Source organism: Pelophylax lessonae (assembly GCF_965119305.1).
Source record: "Pelophylax lessonae genome assembly, chromosome: 8".
NCBI lineage: Eukaryota > Metazoa > Chordata > Amphibia > Anura > Ranidae > Pelophylax > Pelophylax lessonae.
Window position 1 is genome coordinate 233001296 of NC_138775.1, and position 27546 is coordinate 233028841.

The window sequence follows — 27546 nt, forward strand, 5'->3', positions numbered from 1 at the left end:
GCAAACCGCAGGAAACTAAAGGCCGCCTCCTCTCCTCTGCCGCATGTTTCCAGCCAAGATGGCGCCGGTCAGCTCCAGCAGCCGTCCGACCCCTCTCCTCCCCGCCCCGTACGGGCTGGCTCCCCAGGACATAACGAGGCTCACCTGCTGGAACATCAACCTCCCTACAGCTCCACTCCAACCTCTGGGAGCCCGGACACCTCCAGATTCTGCATGGAGGAGACACATGGCAGCATGGAGGTGAGTCCTGCAAGGGATATTAACTCCCCATTAACTTCCCCACCACTAACCAACCAGTGCTGGATACAGTCTTAAAGGACATGCTCATGTCCCTTAGAAGCTCCTTGAAAACTGACTTGGCCTCATGTATGCATAGATTTGGTAAAGATCTTCAGGCAGTTAAACATAGAGTGGAGCATATTGAAACAAAAATGGGGGAATTGGCTACTATTAATGAGTTGATTGATGTGCAGCAGAGAGGATGAACTGGACAGATTGAAAGCCAAAATGGCAGACATGGAGGAAGGGCAAGATGCAACAATTTGAAAATAGGGGGGGTCCCGAAAGAGGAACTCCGCACATTTGCTACTACTTTGTTCCAATCTCTTCTTCCTGACGCTACAGCACTGGATGTGACCATTGATAGGATCCATCGCCTTCCCAAGCCGTCCTACCTGCCTGACAATGTCCCGAGGGACGTAATCCTGCGGCTTCATTTCTTCCATATCAAAGAAAAATGAATGACCGCTGCAAGGGACAGATCCCCATTTGCTTCCCATCACTCTAATCTTCCGTTTTTTGCAAACCTTTGGCAATATACGCTTCATAAACCTTCCGAAGACCATCTACTACAATCTGTGAGTACACTATGCATAATCTTGCTACATGCACTAAACCCACTGATAATACATCGGAGTGAGGATACTCTCAGTCAACGCCAGGGGCTTGAACCACCCGGTCAAGCGCAGGTCGATGTGGCAGGAGGCTGCCTTGCATAGATGCGACATCTTGTGCGTGCAAGAGACGCATTTTTCCAAACCTAAGCACCCTCAGTGCACCCACTGCAGCTTCCCTTACGTGTTTACTGCTAATGCGGACTCTAAGGCTAGGGGAGTCTTGGTGGCTGTTAGAGACATGGTTTCATTCACTCTTCACCAAGAAATAACAGATGATCAAGGCCGTTATATTATTGTCATCTGTGATATCAAGTACACCCTCGTGAATGCCCCAAACACCCATCAGCTGAGATTCTTGACTTGGCTCCTTCGAAAACTTCATAAAATCCGCCAGGGTTGCGTGGTGATCTGTGGAGATTTTAACATGGCGCCTGACCCTACCTTTGACTCTACTTCCCCCTCGTCCAAAAAGCCTGCCCATCTTAATTCCCTTATTCACAAGCATGAACTGTATGATGTGTGCAGGTGCTTACACGCCACCTAGAGAGACTTTACTTTCTTCTCCGCTCCCCATTGCTCATATTCGAGAATAGATCTTTTCTTGGTGGATAGTTGGCTGCTGACCAAGGTAGTGTCCTCCACAATCATTACAATTACTTGGTCGGATCATGCCTCCATCACACTGGAACTGGAAGATGCGCTCTCACCAGGTGCGATCCGTTTATACTATGAAATGCCCATAAGACATTTATGCGTGGCATTCTCATTCAAATGGGGGCAAGGGGGAAGAGGCAGCGGTTTACAGATCTCACAAATGACATCCACGCACTCAACACTCAAAACAAGAGCTCCCCTTCTCCCCACCTATCCCGTAAATTAGCCCAACTCCGCCTAGAACTCCACAAACTTTTACTTATTGATTTTGGGAAGGCATTACACTAGCGGTAACAAAGCCGGCAAATTATTAACCAACCGTTTTGGGGGTATTCGCTATAAAAAGAGAATTCCGTTTATCCTTCACCCTAAATCCAATGCCAAATTGTTTAATCCTCAGGCTATAGTGGATGCCTTCAGTGCCTACTTATGGCTCTTTGTACAACTTATACTCTGATCCTTATAACGTTCAGCCTACGAGTGCCCTTATTGCGGACTTCTTGGCAAAAATCGATCTGCCTCAGGTTTCCCCGCACCACTTGGAGTTTTTAAATGCGCCCTTCACCACCGTTGAGATTACTAAGGCTATACTATCTCTTTCCAATAATAAATCCCCAGGCCCAGACCTCTTTACAGGTGATTATTACAAGGCCTTTCACGCTTTACTTACCCCCCCACCTGGAAAAAGTGTTCAACGCTGTGGCTGCCTCTTCTAACTTCCCTCCAGAGATGCTTACTACGCTAATTGTGCCTTTGCCCAAGCCAAGGAAGGATCCCATGACCACGCAAAATTTCAGATGATTTTCGCTTTTGAATAATGATATCAAACTGTATGCCAAACTCATAGCCGGTAGGCTGACTGATATTTTCCCCCTCCTCATACACCCCAACCAATCTGGCTTTACTATAAATAGACAAGCTTCAGATACCACCAGATGTATGGTTAATATCATGCATCTTGCCAGTGCTCGGGGAACGCCGATAGGAACGATAGAGTGAATTGGACATATCTTGCCCACACTCACCGCTTTTGGTTTTAGTGGATCCATTTTTTCCAGCAATACTTGCCCTTTATTCCTCCCCTTCGGCTCAAGTGTATACCTCTGGAGCTCTCTCCTCCCCTTTCAATATTTACACTTACACGCCAAGGATGTCCCCACTCATATTTTTTGATGGAACCCCTAGCCATGTTAATCCACCCTCACCCTGATATTTCTGGCTTCCAGATCCGAGGTAGACACCACAAAATTAGTCTGTTCGCGGATGACGTAATTTTGATGCTAACCAATGTGTAATCCTCCCTGGCTTCGATACAATTAACTAAATCTGTTTAATCAAGTGTCTTATTACAAGGTAAATTAATCCAAGTCCCTTATACTGGATCTAGTAGGGGTCCCACCCACTGTAAGACGAAAACTAGCTGCTTCCTTCCGCTATGTCTGGGGATCAGATGGAATCAAATACTTAGGCGTTACCATAACACCGAACGTGAAGGACCTGGCTACTGCTAATTATATGCCCTTCTTAACCACTATGAATTACAAACTGAAGGCAATGGCCAAAACTGATCTCTTGTGGTCTGGTAGGCTAGCTTCCTTTAAGATTCTTCTCCCCCCAATTACTTTACCTGTTTCTCACTCTGCCCATCCCTGTGCCCAATTCCTTTTTCCTCAAAGCTCAAACCCTACTAAACAGGTACTTGTGACAAGGGAGGAAAGCCAGGTGTGCATTTAGTAAGTTGTTTCTGCACAGAAGGGTGGGAGGTGTGGGGCATGTACATATAAAAGATTACTACTTGGCAACGTCCCTAGCTCAAATGAAAGCTTGGTTCCCTGGAGCCGCAAAGATCCTATGTTTGGAACTTGAGGAGTCCCAAGTCTCGGTTGACCTCTAACTATTTATTAGTGAGCCGCTTCACACTGACCAACCTTACGTCCCCATCTCCCACCATGCAAGCGGAAGTGTCTGCTTGGCACCACTTGGTAACTGTCTGTTAATGGTAGACTGACCACCCGAGTGTTTGAGTTTCAAGCAGATAATCGCTAAGGTGTGAACAGGGTCTAATACATACAACATCACAACCATCAAATCTAGGAATTTCTAAGCTACAATAAAATAAACTTTTGCTTTTGGGTTTAATACTGCTTTGAGGGTCATTCCTAAAATGGATTTCTGCGTCAAAAGGTTTGTTTTGAGTAGAATAAGTAGAACATGTCAGGTGTTTATTACGGTTATGTCCCTATTCGCCATATTTTACCTCATTTCCTTTTATGGTCACCAAGTTACAATGAGTAGAGACCCACTGATAGAAATGGGTGCTGCAAAAAAAATTGGTAACTAATAATTTTGATCAGATTTGCTAACCATTTATTGAATTTGTGCAGTAATTTCTTTTATATGGTCTTCTGTTAAAGTGGTTGTAAAGTCACATGTATTACTTTTTCTGTTTTAGGCCCCTGTTCAGAACAGTGTGTATGTTTTCCTAGAATTATAATGCTAAATACTTTGCAGAGCCCTGCTGTGCTGTCATGTGACCTCACTCTGCTTTCCTTCCCGATTTAAAAGTACAGTGGGAGGGGCTGAGATTTCCCACTGACGAATGCAAGCTGGCAGAGGGAGGTCACATGACAGCATAGCAGGTCACTACAAAGAAGGTGTTTAGCATTATAATTTTAGGAAAACACACATACTGGACTGAACATGAACCTAAGGAGAGAGGATCAAAGTAATTAGGACATGTGTCTTTACTTTACAAGCCCCGAAGCAGCTTCAGGGAATAGAATTACACAGGCAGGAGAGGGAGGGGGCGGGGGAGGAGATTGGCTCTCTCACAGACTATGGAACTGACAGGGAGAGATAATGGTTAAGCACAAGATGTATGTGTGAAACGCGTCTACGAGACTTCATGCTGGTGTCTTTGGTGTCATCACTTGCAACTTTTTGAAAATAAAGGTATTTGAAACCTATTGGAATCCCTGGATGTGCGGCTATTTCTTTTCCTACAAGGGAGAGAGGGAGGGGGAGATGCAGAAATGCTGAGGAGATAGCTGGATGACAGAGGCACATAAACTGACCACGCTATCAGAGCTCAGGAGCCATGATAAATGTAGTCGGTTTACAGAGGGGAAGACAGGAACAGGCAGAATCAGCCAGGTATTGTACAACATAGAAAGGGACAAGTGACATGGCAAAAGCACTGTGCTAGATCTCATGCTTTAAGGGGACAGGAGAATTTTTTTTATTTGTTTTTTTTTTTTTTTTAGGGTTACAACCACTTTAAAGCTGAACTTTGGCCACAAAAAATAGAATTCAGATACAGTTCAGGCCATTTATATTTGGGCACATGCAAAATTTTCATACTTTTGTCTCTGTATGCCACCAGAATAAAATTAAAACAAAACAATCAAAAACAATTTTATTAACTATTTTTATACACAGTCCCCCCATTTCCAGGGGCTCAAATGTAATTGGACAAATAAATATAATCATAAATAAAATGTTAATTTTTAATATTTTGTTGAGAATCCTTTGCCCGCAATGACTGCCTGAAGTCTGCAACCCATGGAAATGATCAAAGACTGGGTGTACTCTTTTCTGATGCTTTGCCAGGCTCTAACTGCAGCTGTCTTCAGTTCTTTGTGGGCCTTTCTGCCTTTAGTTTTGCCTTCAACAAGTGAAATGCGTGTTCAATTGGGATGAGATCAGGTGATTGACTCGGCTATTGCAGAATAGTCTATTTTTTTCCTTCAAAAGCTCCTGTGTTGCTTTTGCAGTGTGTTTTTTAAAATCATCGTTCATCTGTACTGTGAAGCGCTGTCCAATCAACTTTGCTGTATTTAGCTCAATCTGGGCTGACAGTATATCTCTAAACACTGCAGAATTCATCCGGCTGCTTCTGTCTTCTGTCACGTCATCAATACACACCAATGACCCAGTGTGGCTGGAAGCTATGCATGCCCATGCCATCACACTGCCTCACCACGTTTTACAGATGATGTGTGCTTTGGATCATGAGCTGTTCCAAGTCTTCTCCACACTTTTTTCGTCCAGTCATTCTGGTACAGATTAACCACTTAAGCCCCGGAAGATTTTACCCCCTTCCTGACGAGGGGGTATTTTGCGATTCGGCACTGCGTGACTTTAACGGACAATTCCGCGGTCGTGCGACGCTGTACCTAAACAAATTTGACGTCCTTTTTTCCCCACAAACAGAGCTTTCTTTTGGTGGTATTTGATCACCTGTGCGATTTTTTTTTTTTTTTTTGATCATGCGCTATAAACAAAAAAATAGCGTCAATTTTGCAAAAATAACAATATTTTTCACATTTTTTTATATGAAATTCCCCCAAAAAAAATGTAAAAATCAAAATTTTTTAACATTTTCGGCCAATTTGTTTTATGCTACATATGTTTGGTAAAAAAAATCGCAAAAAGCGTATTTTGATTGGTTTGCGCAAAAGTTATCGCGTTTACTAACAAAGGAAAAGATTTTTGTTATTTTTGTTGTTTTTTTTTTTTTAACGCGTAATGGCGGCGATCTGCGTTTTTTTTTTTTTTTTGCCACATTGCGGCGGACAGATCGGGCCCTTGACTGACATTTTTGACACTTTTGGGGTTACCAGTGACATTTCTACAGTAATCAGTGCTATACATATGCACTGTTACTGTAAAATTACACGGGCAGTGAAGGGGTTAAGTTTATTTGAGAGGGAGGGGTGGTGTGTGTCCCTAGGGGCGTGATTCTTACTGTGATTGGCTGTGGCTTGAGGTGTAGGAACAATGATCAACGGTCCTACATAGTAGCACCGTATGATCATTGTTTCTACACAGGGGAGAATGACAGGCGGCTTGTTTACACTAGCCGCTTGCCTTTCTCCCTCTCCACTGACGATCGCCGAGTGACCAGCGGACATCGGGTCCGCCGGTCACACGCGCGGGGGGGTCCGTGACCGCGCGGGAGCACGCTCGCTCCCCAGAGCCTCACAGGCTAGCGACGTAGACCTTTCAAATCTGTAAAGAAAAGCGCACGCAACCTCGGGCAATAACGCTTTAATAAAGGACAACAACACAGTACATTGGAATTGCACTCACACTTTTCCTTTAAGACAATCGCTTTACAGCATTCCGAGTAGCTCCTGTTGGAATGCTGTAAAGCGATTGTCTTAAAGGAAAAGTGTGAGTGCAATTCCAATGTACTGTGTTATTGTCCTTTATTAAAGCATTATTGCCCGAGGTTGCGTGCGCTTTTCTTTAAAGATTTGAATTGTTTTGATCCGCCCCCCCCCCCCCCCCCCCCCAGTGGAGTGAGAGAGGAGCAGCAGCAACCAGGACATTTCAGCTATAAAACATACAAACAAAGGAGGTGAACACATGGACAGCGCCATGGGCTGGTGAAGTACTCCTCTTTGTACTTGTTGTATATCAGCATGTGCAGGATCTGTCCTTTTTGGTAGCGACGTAGACCTACATCGCTCTGCCTGTGAGGGGCTGACTGCCGCAGTAAATATACTGTGAGCAGTCGGCAAGTGGTTAACCTTAGTTGTATCTGTCCAAAGAATGCTTTTTCCAGAACTGGTCTGGCTTTTTTAGATTTTTTTTTGGCAAAGTCTAATCTGGCTTTTCTATTCTTCAGGCTTATGAATGGTTTGCACCTTGTGTTGAACCCTCTGTGTTTGCTCTCGTTAAATCTTCTCTTGATTGTAGACTTTGACAATTATACGCCCACCTCTTGGAGTGTCCCCTTCACTTGTCTTCACCATATAGAGGATCCTGCGATTATCCACCACTGTTGTCTTCCGTGGACATCCAGGCCTTTTTATGTTGCTGAGCTCACCAGAATGTACTAAACTGTTGATTTGGTGACTCCCAATGTTGCTGCTATCTCTCTGATAGATTTGTTTTTGTTTTTGAAGCATTACAATGTCCTGTTTCACTTGCATGGACAGCTCCTTTGAACACATGATGTAGGTTCACCGCAATAGATTCAAAATGCAAATACCAAAACTTAGAATCAACTCAAGACCTTTTACCTACTTGATGAAGAAATAATGAGAGTAACCCACACCTGGCCATGAAACCGCTTTTGATTCAATTGTCCAATTACTTTTAGTCCCTTGAAAAAAAGGGGAATGGCTTTTCCCAAGAGCTGTAATTCCTAAACCCTTCCTCCGCTTAGGTTGTACATACCCTCAAATTAAAGTGTGTGCGCTTTCAGCGCGTATCCATTATATAACTATAGCTTGAATATGTTTCTGTAATACCTGAAAGAAGCTAAAATTGTGCCTGTGTCCAAAAATATATGGACCCAACTGTTTATTCGCCGATATCCAAAAAATAACATAAACACTAAATGTCTTTGCAGACCCAGTTATTATCTTGTGAAAGTAGTAGTGACCTAATCTATGGGCTGTACATAGCCTGCGGTAATGTTGCTCATGAGAATGTTGACTGTCAGAAACTGTGGAGACTGTGTCAGAGTACTGTGGAGGAAATGTCAGTATTGAAGCTGAATATTGCAGAAAAAGCTGGAGTGCTTCTTTAACACTTGACTGTACCTTTTTGAAATAAGTTTTTCAATCCTGGTGTACATTATACATCTCTCAGTAAATTATTCCCATATACAGTGCCTTGCAAAAGTATTCACCCCCTTGCCTTTTTACCTATTTTGTTACATTACAGCCTTAAGTTCAATGTTTTGTTAATCTGAATTTTATGTGATGGATCAGAACATAATAGTCTAAGTTGGTGAAGAGAAATGAGAAAAATATATACATAAAACTATTTCTTAGAAATAGAAAACAGAAAATTGTCATGTGCGTATGTATTCACCCCCTTTATTATGAACCCCATAAAAAGCTTTGGTGCAACCAATTACCTTCAGAAGTCACATAATTAGTGAAATGATGTCCACCTGTGTGCAATCTAAGTGTCGCATGATCGGTCATTACATATTCACACACCTTTTTTTAAAAGGCCCACAATAAAAAAAACACATCTTCAAAGTTGTGGACATGTTCTATAAATTAAATGATGCAAATCCTCAAACAATCCATGTTAATTCCAAGTTGTGAGGCAACAAAACGCAAAAAAAATGCAAAGGGTGTGAATACTTTTGCAAGGCACTGTAAAATACTTTATAGAAAGTCTTTCTGTTTCTAATCTGGCATTACACTTCTGTTTGCTTCCGAAATCTTTAGATCAACGGACAGCCAGCTGAAGCTGTGGAACGTCTCCAGACCACATTGCCTGCGCTCCTTCAAGGGTCATATCAATGAAAAGAATTTTGTCGGTTTAGCATCAAATGGAGATTATATTGCCTGTGGTCAGTATCTTATTCAATTTTCTGCTTCACTATGCTCTCATTTTACACTTCCCCCTGATAATTTCAGTGTTTTACCACAATTTCCTTGGAGAGCTGTGCATAGTAATTAATCATTTGCTGGTCTTCGCTATTAAATAGAAAATGTATTGATGCAGTGTTATCTTTCTCCTAAAGTGTCCACTTGGGTGCATTTCCTGCAAATTTACAGTGAAATAGTCATGGTTGCTCAGACTAACTTCGGCCATAGATGGTTCGAATCTTGTCCGGTTCAGCAGGGACAGGCCAAGATTAGAACCATGTATCTGATCAGTCAGCTTGGGTACAACCAGCCTGTGGGATTTTATGTGCAATTATTGCTAGCTGCTATTATAACTACTAGCAATAATCACTGCAGGAGAAGCTCCACTGGAGGGATTTCCCCATCCACACTGACTTTGTTTATGGGGGAGTCAATTGATTCTTTCCTGCAACTTGTGGTTGGAAAAGGAACAATGTTACTTTGTATCTGTCTATTCTGAACAAGGTTTTAAAACGCTGTTATACATTTTTTGTTACAGCAGCCGCTTTTACAGCTACTATGCTTAAAGTGGTTCTAAAGGTAAAACATTTTTTTTTTTTTTTTTACTCTAATGCCTTCCCTGCATTAGGATAAAAAAAAAAGCATTTTGCCATTTGCTGTACAAATGCATCTCTGCTTGAAAAAAAATTTTAATTTTTGGGGGTTCTAAGTAATTTTCTAGCAAAAAAATACTCATTTAAACTTGTAAACAATAAGTGACTGAAAATGCCCAATTGGCAAGTGGTTAATCTTGTTATTACCATTTAAAAAAAGGTTAGTTAATTAGAACTAAAATATGTATTTTCTTTGATTAGGAAGTGAAAACAATTCCCTCTACCTGTACTATAAGGGCCTCTCAAAGACCCTGCTGACTTTCAAGTTTGACACAGTAAAGAGTGTATTGGACAAAGATCGCAAAGAAGACGACACCAATGAGTTTGTTAGTGCTGTATGTTGGAGAGCTCTTCCTGATGGGGTAAGTCGTCTTATAACTACTGTACTGTGCCTAGATACTCCTTATTATTGTGTTCTGCATAGAATGAGGAAGGGTTATACAGACTACTTATTGTGAAACATACTACATTTTAAATAACCCCAGATTGTAAATATGTCTATTCTATTTATCTATACGTTATCAACCCAGACAGACATCCTTAGATTTGAACTTTGAGAACCAATAAATGCTTTGTTGCCAGCTTTTTTTTAAACATTTCCTAAAGACTTGGGGGGGGGGGGGGTTCACAGTTGATTTCTGGCTGCTTTCTGTGGGGCATACTGTTTTTTCAAAGCTTACTGAATCTTTTGTTTACAGGTATTTGTAATGCATGTCATAACACTTGGTTCACCCTTATCCTGGGATCTTTATATCCTACAGATAAGTCTAAAGCCCCGTACACACGTACCGATTGTCGGCCGAACGATCGGCCGTCTTTTGTCCGGTGCGGTCCTGTCGGTTGAAAAGTGCTAAAGACTGCACACGAATTTTGTCGGCCAACAACAGCCGAATGCAGAAGTGATGTCATGTGATGCTTAACTTTCCGTGTGTTTTTTCTTCTCTGAGCATGCCCAGTCTTGCTCATCTGCTGTTTGTCGGCCGAATTCTGTACTGACTGAGGAACAATCGGCCGTTCTGGTGTTGGCCAACAAAAATTTTAAAGCCTGCACACCAGATTCTGTTCGGCCGAAAAGTCGCAGTCGGTTGTTGGAAGCATCATACTAACAAGCCGACAATCGGCCGATCGGACGTTGGCCGAATATTTACGGCCGACAATCACTACCTGTGTACGGGCCTTAAGTTCACCTTTGGAACATGTTACATGTTCCACCCATGTTTAGGATGGAACATGTAACCTGCTCCTGCCGCCTCTCCTCCTGATCCTTCCCTTCCTGTGACAGCGGGTGTTTGATCCATCTCCCCACACCTGCTGTTACAATTTGTAAAAAGTGCATCTGTGGAGGACTCCACCTACACGGCTGTCCTATCATTCACAGACTGTGAATGAATTTACTACAAGTACCATCGGCCACCACGGCCATCGGTTAGTGGTTCTCAATGAGAGCACTAGTGAGTGTCCTTGTAGTTCATTGATTCTTTCTGCATTTCAGTAACTGCCAGCCCATATCGGAGGTACGGGCACACAGTCGCAAATGCAATTCTTTACAGGCTCCAGTGTAGAAAAAAAAATGCACATTTTTTTAACCTTTTTCTAAAAGGTGAACTTATCCTTTAAAAGACCATCTATTATTTTACCACAAAAGATGTAGCTGAGACGCTACATGAAATATGCACAAATAGGAGCACCAGACCAAAGGATAAGAGTCCAAAATAATGTATTACTTTTGTGCTAAAAAAAAAAAGGGCCAACACGTTTCAGGGGTCATCAGAGCTACAGGGAAACTCAATTTAATGTAAATCTAAAGGTGAAAGAAAAAAATCGTAAGTCTTACAGTCATAGAACATCAAATATAACATACACATAATATAGGTGTGTGTATAGATATATATATATCTATACACACACACGCATAGAAATGAACATATGGAAATTGCAGACAGTAAGTGATAATGTGTAATATGTTTATTTTTTGGAATTTATTATCAGATGCTTCATGGTTAGTAGGTACCATTGTGCATACAACTGAAATAATACACATAACATAAAACAGTTATGATGCATATGAAGGCTATACCGAAGAATCACATATGAAAACTATACTTGGACAAAGCCTTGCTGCAAGCTCAGGAAGAAAGAAAGCTGCCAACATTTTTGTAGACATTTCCAAAACAGTGATTTAGAACATGAGTCAGACATAAAAAAGGCTTATGCATGCCTTCAGTAAAAATATGAACCTTGAATGAACTAAAAATGGAGCTTTCCTTTGTGAACCTGTATCAATGGAAAATACATTTGTGTAAAAGCTTTAATGACCTACAGATAAGCACAGAAAAGTACATTGAGATGAGAATATCTACTTGTTCAGGAAAGCTAATTGCTGGATCAGGAGAGTTACTGGCCAGCAGTATCTGAGTGACCCATGTTTTAATGGAATAGGGGAGAACTCTCATGAAAGTCCCAGAGCCTCTTGGACATTTTTTTTCTTCACTACATTAAATATGGCACCGTTACCCTTTTGTTGCAATTTTTGATTGTTACAGAAAATGTAGGATAAAGAGGCTTTCTGTGTACTCTGTAGATCCTTGGCAGGGACTTTGCTACATCCTGTACGATGAAAACCAAAACTGTTCAACAAATCTGTTGCTTTCATTCGTGAGGGTTAAGCAGCAGTAGCACCTTACAGGATATATCTCATACACAGATAAATTAGTATTGTTGATATTTATAGATTTGTTAAGGGCCATTGGATAGAGGTATGAACTACAAGAACTTTCAGCGCTCTAAATGGCAGCGGAAACAACCAGTGAAAGATCGATACAAATCAATGTATAAATATTAAAAGGATATATGAAAAATAAAGTTTATAAATCCATTTTCCGATGAGCATTGAAGGTGAAGGCAGCAGGGACACAGATATTATACACTGGCAGCTCCACGCCAAGGATATGAGGATTCACTTAAGGGCATGCAAAAAGAACAAGAGCAGGGTGCCAGTTGAGTATGGGTACATAAGTAGTACTTCAATAGTGATCACTCGCATATAAACAGCTACACAATGATCAATGTGATTCAGCACGTACCGCTCTCGGCAGTCAGAACGGACTGTTCATAGCTGCAGGGCACAGACAGGGACCTGCTCCTGGGTAACAAGCCAGCGGCGTCTCCTCACTCACACCAGAAACCAGGAGGTGAGGAGAGGAGTAGGGCCAGGGTGCAGGCCACAATGCATTTCCAAAGTGTGGCACCCGTGTTTCAAGCTAGCCCGCCTACAGAGGAAGGAGAATATAAGGGCTCATGTAGACAAGGCAGTTGAAAACCTTCTCTGAAGGCTGGAAACTTGCCAGCTGGAAACCGACTGTAAAAAACATGCGTTTTTTAACAATTTTTACATACCGAGTTTTTGCGCGTTTAGCAGCAATTATGAGCATTTGAGGTTAGAAGCACTTTTTAAAGAGAGCCTCAGAGACCCTCCCCATTCCCATAATGCATGAAAACCAAGTAAATTATTAACTATTTCAGCCATTATGTGAGGGAAGAGAGCAGCAGGGAGACCAGTTTGCTTGTAGATAGCGGTCTTATTTCTCTATTGTTCATCGACAGACACAGCTCCTTATCTTCATGATTCATAGGGTTATGCTCCTCCTTCTAGGAATAGGCACTAGGCAGGAAAAAAACGTAACCACGCCTATAGGGGCTGTCCCTGCAGGCATAACCCCTCAGACTCTGCTATCATAAAACACTTTTGTTCTGCCTAGTGTTAGGAATAGGACCTAGCTCCCTGCTGGGACTTCGGTCTTAGCTGTAACAGGGAAAGTTTGTGATTTTTTTTTTACCTAGTTTGTTCCTAAGGGCCGAGATCCAGAGGAACTACAAGCAACAGCCGGCTGCGGTTTTGCACTGGATAATTTAGATCCTTAAGGTCTCCCAGCCTGGCCAGTGAGATTTCATAAATGAAGTTCACATATACTTTAAGTATACTTTGCATAGGCAGTCTGAGATCAAGCTGGAGTAAGAAACCTCATTGCCCCACAATGGATGCTGGCAATGTGAATGGTGCATCTCATTTAAATATGTAGTTGGCCCACATAACTGCCTCATTTGGGAATCTTGCTATTGTACTTCAGGTTTTAACCAGGTTATTCATTTACACTTTTCTGTAGGCTGTGTAAATCTGAGTTTAAAGTCTCTCCTTGTTGATTTATAACCGTTCCCACGCAGCACCACCTACCCTGATTCTCACTGATTAGTGGTTCACCCAAATTGCTTCTAAGTGACCAGGGGATTTGTTTCTGGGCATTTACAGAGCACCTCTTTGCCTTTGATATCGTAGTACATCTAGTTGAGTATAATTTGGGTTTTTACACTTAATTTTTTTTTTTTGGTAGGCCTTTATTTCTACTTATGGTAAGTAGAAGTGGGGTTGCTCTCATGCAGCACTTACTGTAGTTACACTTGGCTCTTGGATGAAGGGGGTTCTTTATGGTCTTGTTTAGCGGTCTGCTGGGAACAATCTGTTACTAACATCACTTCTTTTCCCCACTTTGCTGTTTAAATCTGACAGATGTTGTTCTCTTTGGACCCATTGATTGTGTGTCCTCTCTAAAAAAACAAAACATTCAGACCAATTTTGGTCTGCAGCTCTTATTGTGATAGCTCTGTCATGAGACTACTTAATTAAATTTTGAAAGATCACATCCTGTTTGTGATTGTAGCTTGTCCAACCATGGCTAGCTGGTCTAATTCACTTAAAAGAGATCCCTTTACTACTGCGATTGATCCCGCGATTGAAGCATGGAGAAAGGGTCGTAATTGTTTTAATTCAATTGTGCTATCCTGCTAAGCTTCCCGGCTTTGCTATTGCATGGGTCTCCTGTCATACTGCGGTATTCTCCTTTTGCAAAGATGTTTTGTTCCACATGGCCTTTGGGGGACATCAGCTCTTCGAATATCTTCTAGATAGTAGCAACAAAAGCAGCCATTTTCCTCAGCGGAAGTAACCAAGGAAATTGACTAAAGCTGGCTATACACGGTTCAAATTGAGATTCAAATCATTATTGGGCAGACTGAATATACCAAAGTAATCGATCAACTTGGTTACAACCAGCTTCCAGATTTGCTTTCAATTATCACAAGCGGCTGCTGGTAGCTGCTAGCAATAATCACGGTTGTCTTGCAGGAAAGAAATTTGCACCGTCTATAGGCTGCTCCATCTCTGTTAAGAAAAGTTCCTTTGTTTCTCCATTTGCTCATTGACGTCCTTCCTGCTTGGCTCCCACCCTCTGCGAGTTTTGGCAGCTAACCAAAATCCTTTGACAAGCCTTCCTCGGCATGAAGGTTTGCCCCTAATTCTACAAGGTGAGGCTGTTTGTGCATTCTGATGGGTCTTTAGGTAGTTTCTCCTCTTTTAGCCCACAGACTAATACCCCGTACACACGTACCGATTGTCGGCAGTAAATATTCGGCCGACGACCGATCGGCCGATTGTAGGCTTGTTAGTATGATGCTTCCGACAGTGCATTTTCGGCCGAACAGAATCTGTCGTGCAAGCATAAAAATTTTTGTTGGCCAACACCAGAACGGCCGATTGTTCGCCAGTCAGTACAGATTTCGGCCGACAGACAGCAGATTTGCAAGACTGGGCATGCTCAGAAAAGAAAAAACACACGGAAAGTTAACCATCACATGACATCACTTCTGCAGTCGGCTGTTGTTGGCCGACAAAATTCGTGTGCAGTCTTTTGCAGTTTTCAACAGACACGACAGCCCTGGACAAAAGACGGCCGATCGTTCGGCCGACGATCGGTACGTGTGTACGGGGCTTAACTCCTTGTTTCTGGCATCTTTTTGCACAATTTTTCTACGGCTGCTGCACACAGCAGTGTATCTTCCCAGGTGTTCCTGTACCCTGGGACCCTTTGTCCAGGTCTAACTAGGGATTCTGGGGTTGTACCCCATTCAAACTCCACTGCTCAGGAAAAATCTGCATTTTAATACTTCTGAATCCCTAATGGTACCCCCCAGCATTCCACATCTCCTAGGGGACCCCCAACCTACATTCTATGCATGAAGTTGAAAGAACTTCTGTGTGTTGCTCCCCTTTACCTCTCAATCCAACACTTTGCACAGGAGCTTCGGCTCTAGGGGATCTCTCTCTCTCCTCATTGGATGAGCATTGGCTCCCACTGCTATCAATCACAGCCAGACAAGAGAGGGGGGGGCGGGTTGAGCTGCGCTGTGTGTTTCATAGAGGGAGCCGCTCAAGAGCAACACGTACCAATGCGGCCATAGCAAGCATCTTGCATTGGGGGCACTGAGCAGGGGGGGGGGGGGGCAGTAGTGCCGAGAAGGAGGATCAGGGCTGCTCCTATTTTTTGTTTATTTTTAATTCACGTCTTTAATATCACTTTAATAACCATCAGTGTTCAATTCCAAGTGCTGCTGAAAGATACATCATCTTCCTTCTAGACCACCTCATCACTGAACCTGAGCACATGCATAGCAGATTCCATTGTGCTGGAAAAGAATGATATTGTTTTGCCATCCTGTCCTTTTATGGCACGTTGACCTTCACTGCCTTCTTTACAGCGGCTTCTTTCACTATATCAATAAAAGAGTTCAGAAGGCGCTGTTAAACAAATGAAGAAATGGAAGCATGAATTGTATAACATTCCATGGAATCTAGCGCAGAAAATGTAGACTGAATAGAGTCTTTTAAACATATTTATTTTTTTTAAGATTTGTTCTTGTGGTATTGTTTTAGCCTAAGCTGCTGCAATAGCTGTTCTCTGAACAATACTGAAGGTATTCCTGCACTGAACTGAATATGAATCTGCATATTAATTTCATCTCTGTCCCTCATAATCATTAGGATGAAGCCGAGCAATTTGCTGGCTGTTTGTCTGAAAGAGTTCATTACTGCAGATAAGGCGATTGAGGGGGAGGGAGGGGTGAACCAAGCGCAGAAAGTACTGTAAAAGTATTATCAGTACTGTGATCAACCAGTAGATGCAGATAAAGAAACACTAAGTAGAAAATTAGCTTAGGTAAAGGTTAAAGCAGCTGGAGGCTAAGACTGGAGTTGGAGGGGATACTTGTGCTGGGATTGTTTCATAAATTAGGACTTCTTGAATATATTAAGCTTTGTAAAGTTTAGAGGAAAAGAAGAAAATGTCATTTAAATATTCTACATTAAGTGTAGATATTTTCAATACAAAATGTTATTTACTTTTGTGGTTATTTCCCTTCTTTTGTAAAATGGACAACCACTCTGTTGATGATGGGGGAGGGGGTGTATCAATTGACGCTGTTAAGTCGGCCATGGATGGTTCAGTAGGGACCGGCTGAGATTTGAACCATCTATTGGAAAGGCTGATTGTACCCAAGTCGATCCATCGATCTGGGTGCAACCAGCATGTCAAATGTTTTACATGTGATCACTGCCAATGGCTATATCTGTGTTCTCATGGTAGGGATGGTTTCTGGCATGTGTCGTTGGGCCGGGCGGCCCGCTCAATGAAGAGTCCTGGAGCTGCTGGTTTCAAACTTCTTCCATTTATATATGATAGAGGCCACTGTGCTCATTGGGACCTTCAATGCTGCAGAAATTTCTCAGTACCCTTCCCCCAGATCTGTGCCTTGATACAATCCTGTCTCAGAGGTCTACAGACAATTCCTTGGACTTCATGGCTTGGTTTGTGCTCGGACATGCACTGGCACTGTTAACTGTGGGACCTTATATAGACAGGTGTGTGCCTTTCTAAATCCTGTCCAATCAACTGAATTAACCACAGGTGGACTCCAATCAAGTTGTATAAACGTCTTAAGGATGATCAGCGGAAACAGGATGCACCTGAGCTCAATTTTAAGCATCATGGTAAAGACTGTGAATGCTTATGTACAGTACATGTGATTTTAAATACATTTGCAAAGATTTCCAAAAAACGTTTTCCACATTGTCATAACGGGGTATTGTTTGTAGAATTTTGAGGAAGATGAGTTAACAATGTGGAAATAGTGAAGCGCTATGAATACTTTCCAGATGCACTGTACATAGGGTAACAAAAAAAATGGATTTTGTTTACCATGTTTAGTCTTGGCTGATTTAAACTTTTACCCTTGCTGCTCTCTGTAGTAAATAATGCAAGAAAGGTGTATTAGTCCTTCCTACAGATTAATCTAAAGCAAACCATGCTAAAGTGCTGCACCATACCCCGGAACACATTGTCTGTGCCAGCCAGATTTGGAGTGAACTCAAACATCCCTTTAAAGTTAATTTATAGCAAAGCAGACTTTGGGGAAATAAGAGGTGATTTATTAGTTATCAGTGCTCCGCTCCCCAGCAGGAATATCTGTGCATACAGCAAGCTAGCAATTGACATTTACAGAAGAACAGTCTGAAGACTTCCTGCTCTCGGGCTTTTTACAGCCACTTTTCATTTAGCCACTGTGATGTATTATTGTTTTCCAATTCAGCAACATGGTTTTAGTAACAGAGCTTGCTTTTGTTTATTTTTCAGAAGCCTCTGCATGTATTTATTATGGTCTGCATTGCTGCAGTCAAAGCAGATATTTACTATATTGCAAAGTGTTTAATATGCGCGATTGTCGATGCTTCCTTACGTTTATTTATAAATTATGTGGTATTAATTTCAATAATACTTCTGCATCTTTCCTTCCCTGAGGAAGATTTCTTTCTAGGCGATTGGTTTATCCCCTGTCCCTCCTCCGGAGGTTACGGTTGCTATTCGAAAATCCTCCTCTCATGCCGGTGTTCCGTGACAATTACCTACCCCGTGAGAAAAACCTACCCTGGCAGTGCGCATGCTCACAGCCCCTAGTGCGCATGCGCACTAGTCTGAAATGATGACTCTTCCGTGGAAAAAACCTACCATCGCGGCGGGAACATTAAAACAGCTGTACTGCAATATGAGTAAGCTCCGCTCCTTGCCCTGTCACTTCCCTGATCTTGTCTACTAAATATAAAAGCGGCTGGCGGCTCCGTGATTTATGTTGTCATACAGCCGCCGCCGGTTTTATATTTAGTAGACAAGACCAGGGAAGTGTCAGGGATAGCAGTGGAGATCACATGATATTTCTGGCGAGCTGTTTTAATGTAATTCCGCGGCGTTACAGACACTTTTGTACACCGGAAGTGACGAGGGTAGGTTTTTCTCACGGGTAGGTAATTCTCACGGAACACCGGTATATGGATAAGGTGGACACTTGCCCTGGCTTAAAGCCTACTTATTATGTTTATGAAGGTTCCCCATTCATTCTTCCTAGTGAGATACCTATTTTCAATCAATATTCTTTATCGGAAATTCTTCTTATTGTACACGTAACCTACAAAGTTAATGTGGTCTATTGGCTATATGAACCAGATTTTTTAGCTTTTATTGATACCACATTTATGTTTTCCCTTTTACTCTCTCCTTTTGATTTTTTTTTTTTTTTTTTTTTGTTTGTTACTTTTGACAAACTTCAATAAAATATACTAAAATAAGAAATATGTGCAATAAATTGCATGTTGGCGCACAATAAATTACACTGAGGCCAATTTAAAATGGTTGCAAAATTCAAACGGACTCACTTATTAACCATTCAATCCCCGTAAGATTTGGCTGCTCAAAGACCAGGCCCTATTTTGCGATTCGGCACTGCATGACTTTAACGGACAATTGTCGTGCGACGCTGTACCCAAACAAAATTGATGTCCTTTTTTTTCCCACAAATAGAGCTTTCTTTTGGTGGTATTTGACCACCTGTGCGATTTTTATTTTTTGCGCTATAAACAAAAAAAAGCGACAATTTTGAAAAAATAACAATATTTTTCACATTTTTTTTTATATGAAATTCTCAAAAAAAAATGTAAAAATCTAAATTTTTTAACATTTTAGGCCAATTTTTCTGCTACATATGTTTGGTAAAAAAAAATCGCAATAAGCGTATTTTGATTGGTTTGCGCAAGTTATTGCGTTTACTAACTACGGGAAAGATTTGTCATTTTTATTTATTTTTTTTTTACTAGTAATACCGGCGATCTGCAATTTTTTTTTTTTTTTTTTTTTTTTTTTTTTGCGGGACTGCGACATTGCGGCGGACAGATCGGACCCCTGACTGACATTTTTGACACGTTTGGGAGTACCAGTGACATTACTACAGTAATCAGTGCTAAAAATATGCACTGTTACTGTCAAAATGACACTGGCAGGGAAGGGGTTAACTTTATTGGTGATCAAGGGGTTAAATGTGTCCCTAGGGGCGTGACTATAACGGTGGGGGCGTGGCTTGTGATGTAACCATAGAGACTTACGATCCTACATAGCAGGATCGTATAGTCTCTGCACTTACATCAGGGAGAATGACAGACGGCCGTGTCTCCTGCGGGAGATCGCGAGTGACCGGCAGACATCAGAGCCGCCGGTCACTCGCGGAGGGATGCCTGTGAACGAGCGGGGGCTGGAGCGTGCCTCCGGCGGTGCGCTTGTCCCCTACAGGCGGCTGAGCGAGTGACGTACCCCTACGTCACTTTGCCCAGCAGCGGCTGCCTGCCGCAGTATATCTGCGGTGGGCGGTCGTTATGTGGTTAATGAACAGACCTTAAGAACAAAAATTCATTGCTTCTTACACACGTTCCAGAGTTATAATCACAGCATCCATGTAAGTATGTTAGATAAAATGCATGCTAGCGCAGTAACAGTGCCTTGAAAAGGTATTCATACCCCTTGACATTTTCCACATTTTGTCATGTTACAACCAAAAACTATTTTATTGGAATTTATTGGAATTTTATTTGATCGACCAACATAAAGTGGCACATATTGTGAGTGAGAAGGAAAAAGATAAATGGTTTTTAACATTTTTTACAAATATCTGAAAAGTGTTGCGTGCATTTGTGTTCATCCCCCTTTACTCTGATACCCCTAACTAAAATCTAGTGGAACCAGTTGCCTTCAGAAGTCACCTAATTAGTAAATAGAGTCCACATGTGTGTAATTTAATCACCGTAAAAAAACTACTGTTCCATGAAGCCCTCAGATGTTTGTTAGAAAACCTTAGTGAACAAACAAGACCACAAAGGCCAAAGAATACACCAGACAGGTCAGGGATAAAGTTGTGGAGAAGTCAGGGTTAGGTTATAAAAAAAAATAAGATATCCCAAGCTTTGAACATCTCACATATCAATGTTTAATCCATCACTCAAAAATGGAAAGAGTATGGCACAACTGCAAACCTACCAAGACATGTCTGTCCACCTAAACTGACAGGCGGGGCAAGTAGAGCAATAATCAGAGAAGCAGCTAAGAGGCCCATGGTAACTCTGGAGGAGCTGCAGAGATCCACAGTTCAGGTGGGAGAATCTGTCCACAGGACAACTATTATTCGCACACTCCACAAATCTGGCCTTTATAGAAGAGTGGCAAGAAGAAAGCCATTATTGAAAGAAAGCCATAAGTCATCCCATTTTTCAGTCTGTGAGAAGCCATGTGGGGGACAGAGCAAACGTGGCAGAAGATGCTCTGGTCAGATGAGACCAAAATTGAACCTTTTGGCCTAAAAGAAAAACGCTACGTGTGGTGAAAAACTAAAACTGCACATTACCCTGAACACACCATCCCCACTGTGAAACATGGTGGTGGCAGCATCCTGTTGTGGGGATTTTTTTCTTCAGCAGGGACAGAGAAGCTGGTCAGAGTTGATGGGAAGATGGATGGAGCCAAATATAGGGAAATCATAGAAGAAAACCTGTTTGAGTCTGCAAAAGACGTGAGACTGGGTTGGAGGTTCACCTTCCAGGAGGACTACGACCCTAAACATGCTGCCAGAGCTGCAATGAAAGGGTTTAAATCAAAGCATATTCATATGTTAGAATGGCCCAGTCAAAGTCCAGACCTAAATCCAATTGAGAATCTGTGGCAAGACTTGCTTTTCATAGAAGCTCTCCATCCAATCTGACAGAGCTTGAGCTATCTTGCAAAGAGGAATGGGCAAAAATTTCACACTCTAGATGTGCAAAGCTGGTAGAAACATCCCCAAAAAGACTTGCAGGTGAAATTGCAGCAAGAGGTGGTTCTAGAAAGTATTGACTCGGGGGGAGGCTGAATACAAATGCACGCCACACTTTTTAGAAATTTAGAAAAAAGAAAGTCTAGTGCCACGACTGAATAATCCTTTTAATAAACATTATTTTGGAAAAAGAGCAATTACTGTCTAAAGATAATTAGGTCATGGCTTTGTGTGTTAAACTTTGCCCATGCCCAGGATGTAAATCCAATGAGGGTGCACTAAAAGAGGAAGTAAACCTTCCCCAAAAAAATGAAAAAAAAAAAAAATCCTGTAAGACAAAGGCATAATGAGCTAGTATGCATCGCATACTAGCTCATTATGAAATACTTACCTTAGAACCAAGCCCCCGCAGTGCCGCCCGCTCAGCGACAGGACGGCCGACATGTTCGGCCGTCCTGCTTCCTGGTTTGCATCCTCCGGCCATGTGATTGGCCAGAGGCGCGATTACATCACTCCCGCGCATTCGTGCGGAATTTGCTGTTCACCGGTGGCCGTTCCTTCAGAGCGCATGTGCCGATGACGTCATCGGCTGCATTAAAAGTAAATATCTCCTAAACGGTGCAAGTTTAGGAGATATTTGCAGTACCTATAGGTAAGCCTTATTAAAGGCTTTCCCATAGGTACAAGTTCCAAGAGAGGGTTTACAACCTCTTTAATATGTCCGTAATGGGAAAGGTTTTTTTTTTTTTTCTTTGGATAGAACAAGAAGGGTTATAAGAGTTTGTTTTTCTTTTGTCATCTCTCTCCCATTGGGTAGATTTCCCTTTATTTCCTGTCCCATAGCCAAAACAGAAAGTGAGAGGAAATCTCTCCAAAGTGAAGTCCTACTGTCCTCATTGGAAGATTTCCCCTCTGTGTTCCGATGTCAACCCAAAATTTTGGATTTTCTTTTACTTTTGATCACAGTAAACAGAGCAGATGAGGGCACAGATAGCAATAAAGAGGGACATGTGTTCTAATCCCTCTCCACTCTATCAAACTAAAAAAAAAATTTGTCTTTAGTAAAAACACTTTAAGTAGGACATATTATTTAAACCCCATTGTGCATTAATTATCCCTCCTTGGCTAATTAAAATATATAAAACAGGACCAGTGATGGTCCTGTTTTATTTATGATGGAATGTTGCCTTTTCAGAAATGGTTGTGGTGGCAATAGAGGGCACTTTTGAAGTTTTGAAGCATAAGGTTCATTTTGACAGCATTGGCACACCTAAACAAAGAGATTTTTGATCAGTTTCATTTATGTAGGTCTCTTTCAACTGTCTAAGACCAGGATATTTGAAGAAAACAGATCTGATAACTTGCTGGGGAGAAATATGAATAATGTACTATTATAAAGAGAAGGCCTTTTGGTATTGTATCGCTGAACTTTAAAGAAAGGAATATTGATTGCACTAGACTTGGAAAAGATGACTGTTAAATTGGAAAGCCAGCCAAATATTTTGAATGCTGAGGAGGATTTGATCGATTAAGTGCAGATATGAGATAAAGAGCAAGAAGCCCTTTTGTACTCTTGCTTCCCAAAGTTTTATTTCTTTTTTTTTTTTTTAATACTGCTTAACCACCTCCTGGCTGTCCATTGTAGTTAAATGACCGGTTGGGGGACTGAGTGTTCTGAATGAATGTTCTAGTGCTTTCTTGGCGGGCGTGTGCAATGCCTGTGATTGTGCTATCATTATCGGTGCAAATCACAGACAAAATGCACAATGCTAGAGTGGCTTTGTGCATTGTCATTGCTGGTATGGCCTATCACAGATCTCAAAACTGCAGAGAGAGGCAGCAGCACAGGGAAGGTTTCTATTTGTTTATGGTGGGAGATTTTAAAGTGCCACTGACCATCAATGATTGTGACCTTTTTTAGGTTTATCCATGGGATCTAGCCATTGCACATAATGCAGTTTTATCCCCCAGGAAACTTTCTTTCACTAATAATGGAAGATTTGCACTTGGCTTCAATGGGTGGCTTTTAAAGGCTAAGTGCACCTTAAGCTGAATACTAGTCTGTTTCTTCCTTTCCAAAAAATTGTGAGAAAAATTAGATTACCTTTGGAAGTGTAGTTTTCAAAAGGGGTTATGTTGGGGGTTTTCATGCTGCCCTGGTATTTTATTCCGTTTTTCATTGTATTTTTGTTTTGTTTTATTCCGAGTGTTTTGTCTTTCTTTCCTTTTATTTAAATTGTAAATAAAACACATTGTTTATTAAATAACACCAAAGGAAAGCTCTGTCAAAAAAAAGAAAAGTAGGGAACAGTGGTGCATGACTGAGTAAAAGTCAGTCAAACTTTCATAACTGCCAGACTGGGTGACGAGCTGGATCATCTAGATCCATTGGTCACCCTACTGGCCAGCCAGCGCGCGCAGACCACAGCACAACGCTAGGTCAACCGCGACAGGCCCCATCCTGGACTGGGGCGGCCAGTGAGTTAAACGTCTCGCGGGGACATATATGACTGGGTACCAATAGTCTGTGTCAGTGTTTCCTTTGCCGACAGCCCCACCACTTTGGTGGAGAGGAGGTTCTGTCTTGGGAGTGTTACTCGCATGCATGTTGGACCAGTAAGTAGATTGCCCCTTCCCTCCCTCCTGGATGGTAAGTGGGGCGTGGGTATTTCCTGGGGTGGTGGGTCCCTCCGGGGTAGCACTGTGGGCATGGCATGGGTCACCGGCATAGGTTATGGATGCCCATCCCTGTGGGCCTTATGGAGTTCCAGGGGGGATTCTGTTTGTGGGACATCCCACATCAGATGTGGCTGTGGCAGCGGGTGGCCCTGCCCTTTGGGAGGGTTTCTTTTTTTTTTTAAGCTGCCTCTGCGGGGGATGATGACCTCTGTACAGGGTCTTAGTCTGTGGCCTCCTTTGCAGGGTCTCAGTCGACCGCCCGCCTCTGAGTTCCTTTGTTTCCCGAAGCACCCCCACCCTCCCCTGCCTCATCTTTCGCCAGTTCCTAAATCTGGCTTTGTCGCCACGGACATGCCTGCCATGCGGGGTTGGTATCCTTGTTCCCTGGCCTGTCTGCTAGTAAGGATAATTCCTCCACAGCTGTAGCTGCGCTCACAAGGCACTGGTTGACGCACTGGTTGCATCCTTGCGGGTGACTTTGCAGATTGAAGGTGCAGCTGAGGCGGCTGCGTAGGTTGCCGCCCCAACTTTTTTTTTTTTGGCACCCACTAGCCGTCTTGCACGGTAAACTTGTTTCCATACCCCTCCTATTTTGTGAGGTAACCCTTTGCGGAGTCACTACTCCAGAAGTGGACTGTTCTGCCAGTGGTGGACGGGTTGAACAGGCAACCATGATTCTGGTAGAGGAATCCCTGGCCTTTAAAGACCTGACTGTGGTGGCTGTGGCCGCATTAGGTTCTCTGTTTCTGGCTCGATGTTTAGGTCAGTACTGGCCATTGCCCTAGTGTCAAACACTAACTGAGCGGACTATGCTTTCGCGCTGTGACCTAGAGGGTGAGCAGGTTCCCCCTGCTTTGCTGAGTGGCGGACCAGTTGGTCCAGGGGCTGCAGTTTGCCTCTTTGGATGCGGCTCCCCTGATTCTAAGCTGTTTCGGCAGTAGGCTTAGGCGTGTATTGTGGCTTAAGTGTTCGTCTGCGGACCAGACCTCAAAAGAAACTCTGACTGCCTTACCTGTTCAAGGCGCTCGCCTGTTTGGGACTACCCTGGATGACATCATTAAGAGTCTCACAGGGGGGGAAGAGTCTGGGTAGCAAAGAGAACCTCGCCGTAGATGTGGCCCGTATTTTTCAACCCACAAGAGGTTCTTAATTCCTCCTCAGGAGGTTCCGAGCGACCCAGGTCTAACTGGCCGAAATCAGGATTTTTTCAAGATCTGCAGACAAGGTTCCTTCAGCTTGAAGGTTCACCCCCACCCGGGCCTGAGGTGGTGGGGTGTTTTTTTTTCTGGTTTCTAGGCCAGTGGACCTCCTTGGTAAATAAACCAATGGGTCCAGGAAGGGATACTGTCCGGTTACAAGTTTGTTTCGTTCTTACCCTTCGGAAATGTTCTCCTTTCCAATTTGTGTCCTGGACAAATCAGAGCCGAAGGGATTCCGGTTATTCTAGTGGCCCCCGGACTGGCCTCGCTGGTCTTGGTCCGCCGACCTGGTGTGATGGCTCGCCGACGTCCTTTGGACATTGCCTTTTGGAAAGGATCTGCTGTCCCAAGGGCCAATCTTTCATCCTGCTTTGTAGTCGCTGGCTTTGACGGCCTGGCTGTTGAAAGCCAGGCGCTGAGGGATAGAGGTTTTTCTGGTTAGGTGTTTCCAACGCTGCTGAAGGCTAGGTAGTCTACCTCTAGGAAGATCTACCATTGTGCGTTGGAAGCATACATTTCGTGATGTGAGTCACTTGGTGTGGTGTTCATCCTCGTTTTTTTTCTCGGTGGCTTGGGTCTTGACCTTTCTTCATTGGGAGGTTGAGCAGAAATTGGCCTTGATGAGTACTATCACTTTCTGGTGCATACCTTTCTTCAAGGGGTTCGACATTTGGCTCCACCGGTGCAGTTTCCTCTTCCGCCCTGGGATCTGAACTTGGTGTTTTCAGTCCTCCAGAGGCCTCCCTTTGCAAATATTCATGAAATTCCCCTGCTTACGCTGTCCTAGAAGGTGGCCTTTTTTGGTGGCTATCACCTCTGCTGGCAGGGTGTCAGATTTGGTGGCGTTATTTTGTTGCATCCCTTACTTGGTGGTTCACAAAGATAAGGTGGTTCTTCCCCCTGTCCGTCGTTCTTTCCTAAAGTAGTCTCTGATTTCCATTTGACTGAAGACATTGTGTTGCCTTCCCTGCGTCCCAGGCCTAAACATCCTAAGTAAATTCAGTTTTTTCATAGAATTTTTACAAACTGCTTTTAAGAGGAAAAAGATTCCCCATAATGGTTTCTTCTATTTAGGGAAGGCAGACTTGTTTGGAGTGTAAACGCAGAAAAAAAATGATCATTTAATATTTATTTATTTTACACAAGATTGTCAATTTAAAAAGATATTTCTCACGCATAGTATGGGCATACTTAAAATTTTACCTCAAAACATTCTGCTACTCCTTATGATAATGGGGATACCACATGTCCGATGCTTTTTTAATTTTAGGATCGAGTATCTTGTGTATCACAAAAATCAACGTATTTTTAAACAGTATGCTTTACTACTCGCCTGTGTACAAATGGTCAGGGAAAATAGCATAGTGTAGCGTCACCTATAGCAGTTCTTGTACCTATAAGCCAAGCATGCCTAGTTCTCTGGTATATGGTTGCCTCCAGGATCGCCATGTTCACTGGTCAGGAAGTACAGTAGGGTGAACAAGCGTTCTTGTGGTTCCAGGAGTCAAAAATACTATTGATGGGTGCATTGGCCCTGGTGACAATGGCACTGGTGTGGCTAACAATCTGGATCATTGTTGCTTGCTACATTGGCTCTGGTGACACTGGCATTGGTGTGGCTAACAATGTGGATCATTGTTGCTAGTTGCGCTGGTCTGGTGTCACTTTCACTGGTGTGGCAGCAATCTGAAACGTTGATTTACCCTGGTCTGGTGACACTAAGACTGGTGTGATGGCGATCAGGAACATTGTTCATGACCTCAGTGGTCTGACAACACTGTGACTGTGGCGGTGAAAAAGATTATTGTTGCTTACTTCCCTGGTCTGAACAGAAACACTGCTGCTGATTGCACTGGCCTGGCAACACTGTGACTGGTGTGACGGTGATCAGTGCTTATCACTCAGCTGTCAGCTGGCCGCTAAAAGATGAAGCAGAGTACTGGTCATGTACCCTGCTCTGTGATTTTCTGTGTCCAAAGGGCACACAGGGGCTGGTGGACGTTTATATATGCCCTCAGTAGTGAACTGTCCAGCCATTAAGGTAGAGCAGCTGGACATCAACTAGTTATGGATTGATTTTCTTGGAGTTCTTTTGCCAGCATTTGCCAGCATGTGG

The 27546-nt window shown here is 42.8% G+C and overlaps 1 protein-coding gene across 1 annotated transcript in view; it reads left to right on the top strand.

Annotated features, from left to right (window-relative positions):
- COP1 (COP1 E3 ubiquitin ligase) overlaps positions 1–27546 on the top strand; it is a 530087-nt gene that overhangs the window by 402532 nt on the left and 100009 nt on the right. Inside the window, exons 17-18 of the mRNA XM_082264749.1 lie at positions 8747–8871; positions 9745–9905. Coding sequence (XP_082120875.1) covers positions 8747–8871; positions 9745–9905 — 286 coding nt within the window. The remainder of the gene's footprint in view (positions 1–8746; positions 8872–9744; positions 9906–27546) is intronic.